The 5898-nt window shown below is 37.7% G+C and overlaps 1 protein-coding gene across 1 annotated transcript; it reads right to left on the bottom strand.

The window, feature by feature from the left end:
- Positions 1-2414: 2414 nt before the first annotated feature.
- On the bottom strand, positions 2415-3353 carry LOC110259115 (olfactory receptor 5AN1-like). The gene has a single exon (XM_021082424.1). It carries the CDS (start codon positions 3351-3353, stop codon positions 2415-2417), a length of 939 nt encoding a protein of 312 aa, XP_020938083.1.
- Between the last annotated feature and the right edge of the window lie 2545 nt (positions 3354-5898).

Below are 5898 nucleotides of genomic sequence, written 5' to 3'. Positions count from 1 at the left end.
AACTTTGAGATGAAGACAATAATAGTCAAACATAAAGCCTTATGAGAATCAGATGTGAGAATTCAAGGAAACCATCCCATCTCAGAGATTTTTTTCATACTTCTAAAAGCCTGTCCTTAAGTTATTGAACATTTCCTCACCCCACCTGCCTCAATAAGCATTGCTCCACTTCTTCAGCCTTCTTTCTAGAAGACTGTGACTCCTGTTTAGAATTGGAAACCCACAGAATTGATCCCTTTATCTTCACGGAATGACTTTGGTTTGTCTCATGTTATACATTGTGTCTTCAAGCCTCTTTTTTCTTTCTAAGTATAGCTACGCCAGCTCTCTCTTGGCTTCCAGGTACATGAATTTCCCCTTTTTCTATCCCCTCACTTTTATTCCATGTGTGTCCTTAAAGTTGTCATGAGTCTTTTATAAGCAGCATATAGTTGGGCATGGCTTCTTTATCCATTCACTACTCAGTGGGTTTGACTGGAAATGTTAGGGCTATTACCTTTAAAGTAGTATTGATAGGTACGACTTACAATTGCGGTTTAGTGAATCTTTTTCTGGCTGTTTTAGAATCCCTTTGTTGCTTTCTTCTCTTGCCCTCTTCCTTTGTACTTGGTTGATTTGGGGTAGTGGTACGCTTAGCTTCATTTCTCTTTACCTTGTGTGAATTTACTACAGATTTTGGTTTTGAGCTAACTGTAAGGTTTCATTCAATATCTTATATCAGTGAACATAGAGGTTATCATACTACGTGAAGAAAATCAGACAGAGAAATACAAATATCATAGCTATCACTTATATGTGGAAACTGAAAAATGATAAAAATGAATTATTTACAAAACAGACAGTGAAAACAAACTTATGGTTACCAAAGGGGAAAATGGATGAGAGATAATCAAGAGTTTTGGATGAAAATATACGCATTAATAAATATAAGATAGAGAAAGAGCAATGACCTGCCGTATAGCACAGGGAACTATATTCAATATACTGTAATAACCTATAACGGAAACATATCTGAAAAGAAATATATACGTGAAACTGAATCACTTCATTATACACTCAAAACTAACAAACCATTGTAAATCAAACATGCTCTGATTTTTTTAAAAGATCTTAAACTATTAATGGTCTGTATTAAAATGATAACTTAAGTTCAAATACACTCAAAAACTATACTTTACATTCTCTCCCACATTTTATGTTTTTGATGTGACAATCCACATCATTTTACCTGTGCATCCATTAAATTTATTGTAGTGGTACTTATTTTTACCTATTTTCTCTTTTAATATTTGTACTAGATTTATGATTGCTATATCAGCATGATTACTGCACTAGAATGTTCTGAATTTAGCAATATGTTACCCCCACTAATCATTTATATTATCATGTTTCTCGTTATTTATTAGTGAGATTTTATTTCAGCTTGAAAAGTTTCCTTTAACACTTCTGGTAAAGTCAATCGAGTGGTGACAAATTCATCAGATTTGCTTTTCTCATCACATGAAAAATGTTAATTTGGTAGGATGATCCTGGTGGTTATGTTACCCAGCGGTAAATGTTCCAAACATAATGGGAGCGAGGTTTCAATCCCACAATATAACAAATTGCTATGGACTGTGACATGGATTTTTGGATACCATCTCCAACAGAAATCCCCTCTGGACACTAGATGCAAAAAACTACACCATCAGATTCATAAGTAATGAATATGCATTATGATATGATAACTGCATATATCCTTCCACTCCTCTTCATGATTCAAATCACCTCCTCCTTCCTTGGACTACAGCTGGTGGAGATTCAGATGTGGTCAGAGACGTATCAGATAATAAGCACTGAAAGAGGCCTTACACAAACATAAGATATCCCAGACTACCCTCCGTGGGAGGCACAGTCAGGCCAAATGTAGACCTTGTTTCTGACCAAGGGTATATTCCCTCTCTCTGTTCATGTTCATTCTGGTCAGAAACACACAACAAACAATTGTCACCACCATGTCTAGGTTATGCTACATCAAAATATTTGGGAGACAAGTTTTCCACAATCCTGGGACTTCTGTCACATGTCTCTCCTTTAGGGGCATAAATCTAAGATTGGACAGACATCATCTTGGAGGAAAAAAGGAAGCAGAAAAGTTCTAAACCTTGATGTTTCATGAATACTTGCTGATAGATGAATACATGTTGGAACCACACTACACGTAGAATGAAAATAATGGGCCTCAAGGACTGAAAGATATTTTGTCTGTGCAGCAGAATATAGCTGTTGGTCCATTTTGGCATATGATCTCTGTCACATTAAACCTTTTTGGTCCAAGGCAGTGTGAATTTTGATATTCTCCATTAATGTGAATATTATTGTGTGTTAAGCTGATTCTAACAGGACAAACCTGTCAGATGTCACAATCTGTTACCTCAGCAACACTCTTTCCCCTTTTGCAATCTCTTCAAGGCATCTTTGATTTCTTTGTTCCTCAGACTGTATATCAAAGGGTTCAACATGGGAATCACCACAGTGTAGAAGACTGAGGCAAACCTGTCAAAGCTGGAGGAACCACCAGAGCTGAAACTCAAATAGACAAACATACCTGAGGTGTAGAAGAGGGTAACTGCTGTCAAGTGAGAAGCACAGGTGTTGAAAGCCTTGGACCAGCCTTTAGCGGAAGTGATCTTCATGATGGAGATGACAATGTAGACATAGGAGATCATGATAACCAGGGCATTTATTATCCCAAAGATCATTGTTGATATAGCAGTCAAGAGTCGTACAAAGAACGTGTCAGAGCAGGAAAGAACCAACAGCTGCGGCAGGTCACAGAAGAAGTGTTGAATGACATTAGGCCCACAGAAGTGGAGCTGAAGCATCGCACACACGTGGAACAGAGAACTAGAGAGTCCAGCCATATAGGACCCCAGCACCATCCGACCACAGAGAGAGGGTGACATGATGGATGAATAGAGGAGTGGGTTACAAATGGCAGCATAGCGGTCATAAGCCATGACTGTCATGAGACAAGACTCGCTCAGTCCCATGGTTGAAAACACAAAGTATTGAATGGCACAACCCACAACAGTGATAGTTGGCTTTGCCTGGAAGAAGTCATAGAGCATCTTGGGGGCTGTAGAGCTCACATAGCAGATGTCTATAAAGGACAGATTACTGAGGAAGAAGTACATGGGTATGTGGAGGTGGGAATCCATCCTTATCAAGACAATGAGACACAGATTCCAAGTCAGAGTCAAAATATATATCACCAGGAACACCACAAAGAGGACTTCTCTGATATGGGGAAAATCTGAGAATCCCAAGAGGATAAAATGGATGATACGTGTAGTATTTTCTCCCCCATTCATTGGCTTTGTACTCCTGAAGTCAGAAAAGAAAGAGAATGCATTGCTGACTCAGGTGAAATGGTAACATTACAAATCTAATACACGCCATATTTTTCCTCCATTGAGCCCTAGCAAAGGGAATATCCTTCACTGCCTTGGGGTAAAGAACTCAGCTTTTCTTCTTAAATTGTCAGCAAATACCTTCTCATAGCCTCAGGCTCTCAGTTATTTCAGGAGTTCTCATGAAAATTTATAAATGTACTTAAGATGTTGACTGAAAAGTCTTAAAAAAGCAATATAAATTCTGTGATTACTATATAGAAGAGTATATCATTGATTAAATTTACAGGTTGAAAAAAGGAAGGTGTCACTTTGCTGTACAGCAGAAGTTGGCACAATATTATAAATCAACTATATTTTAAGATTAAGTAATTAATATGAGTTTTTTTAATGATATCTCATAATTCAGGATATAACTGGTGCTTTATAATAGTATTGCATAAGTACCATCATTTCACAATAATTTTGAAAGAGCTCTCCTCTCCCAAATGACCATCTAGATATATTTTCACATTCTCTTCTTTTACTCATAAGAAAAATTACTCTGTCTACAATAAAGTCTCAAGATTTTTGCAAACATATTCAATCAAACAGCTCCTAAGTGGCCTAGAAATTTTTACCATGATTTATAATCCTGATAATATCTTGGAGGGACAGAGTCTGTTTGCCCCATTAAGTTATGAAGTAAGTCTTCTTAGGGAAGACTTTCTACAAAACATTCCAAAGGGAAGTTAGTACGACTCACTACTGGCGCCAACTTTTGTCCTAATTGCATGAATTTTTCACTTTAGGAAGCAGCATAGAACTGTGGTTAAGTTCTAAAATCTAAGACTTTAGATTTTAAGTTCTGAGTGTCAAAATCAATATAACAACATAGATCATTCCTGACTTCGGTCCTCTTACCTGAAAAAAAAAAACTAGTAACTATTCATAGGCAAGATACCAATGTTAAAATTCTAAAACAAAGGATGAAGGTAGAGCATCCCCCCTGGGCCACAGAGTCCACGAAGGACCACATGAAAAGAATAGAGGAGCAGCTACACTCTGACCTCACTGCCTCTCCCCTCTGCTGCTTCAGGGCTCCACCAAAGTGGCCCCTCGGGGCCCATGGTTTTCCACCACATTGGACAGCACAGAATAAGCAGATACATTTCTAGAAATGTACAACCTAGAAAAACTGAATCAGAAAAAAAAACAGAATAGAAAGTCTGAACAGAACAATAACTAGTAAGGAGACTGAATCAGTAGTCAGAAACCTCCCAACAAAGAAAAGCCCTGGACAAGAAGGCTTCATGGTAGATTGCACCCAACATTTAAAAAATTAATGCCAATCCTTTTCAAACTCTTCCAAAAAAAAAAAAAACTGAAGAGAAAGGAGCATTTTCTTTCCTTTTTTTTATTACTCAAATTAATTTATCACATCTGTAGTTATATAATGATGATAACAATCCAATTTCACAGGATTAGAAAGGAACCTTTCCAAAGGCATTTTACAAAGCCAGTATTACTTTGATGGCAAAGCAAAATAAGGACACTACCAGGGAAGAAAACTACAGGTCATTATCCTTGGTTACTAGAGATTTTTAAAGTCTCAACGAAATATTAGCAAACAAAATGCAGCAGCACATACAAAGGATCCTACCATGACCAGGTAGGGTTCATTCTTGGGATGCAAGAATGGGTCAACATACGCAAAGCAATAAATGTGACACATCACATTAACAGAATGAAATATAAAAATCACAGAGTCCTCGCAATAAATGCACTAAAAGCTTTGGACAAATTCAAAGAGAAATCATGATAAAAACTCTCAGCAAGTGAGGTAGAAGGAATTTACCTCAACATAGTAAAGGCCATGAGAACATGCCTGCATCTAACACCACACTCAGTGGTAAATGATTGAAAGCTTTTTCTCCAAAGACCAGAGATAAGACAAGGGTGACCACTGTGCACATTCCTACACAACATTGTACTTGAAGTCCAAGCCAGTCCAATCAGGCAAGAAGGAGTGAAACAATGAATGAATGAATAAATAAATGAATGAGTAAATAAATGGCATCAGAATTGAAATTTCTCCTGCTTGCAGATGATATGATTTTTTAATATAGACAGTCTTAAAGACTCCACTCAAAACCCGTCAGATTAAACAAGCCAAAAAATTGTCATGGAATCACAAATACCCTAAGCAGACAAAGTAATCCTGAGAAAGAGAACCACGCTGGAGGCATTATGCTTCCTGATTTTTACCTACTGGCTCTGTGACCCTTAGCAAGTTATTAACCTTTCTCTGCCTTCACTGCCTCATTTGCCAGTAAGGCTAATAAGATCTGCCAACTTGGAATTCCTGTTGAGACTCAGTGGAAACAAAGCCAAGCAGGATCCCTGAGGATGTGGATTTTATTCCTGGCCCATCTCAGTGCTTAAGGATCCAGCATATCTGTGAGCTGTGGTGTAGATCACAAACACAGGTTGTATCTAGCATTGCTATGGTGTAGACTGGCAGTTG

This window comes from Sus scrofa, unplaced genomic scaffold (assembly GCF_000003025.6).
Source record: "Sus scrofa isolate TJ Tabasco breed Duroc unplaced genomic scaffold, Sscrofa11.1 Contig856, whole genome shotgun sequence".
Classification (NCBI taxonomy): domain Eukaryota; kingdom Metazoa; phylum Chordata; class Mammalia; order Artiodactyla; family Suidae; genus Sus; species Sus scrofa.
The sequence above is the reverse complement of the archived record's forward strand: the minus strand, read 5'-3'. Positions and strand labels throughout refer to the sequence as shown.

Bases quoted from the DNA above. Each gene is read 5' to 3' on its own strand.
- LOC110259115 (XM_021082424.1), bottom strand. From the start codon at position 3,353: ATGAATGGGGGAGAAAATACTACACGTATCATCCATTTTATCCTCTTG.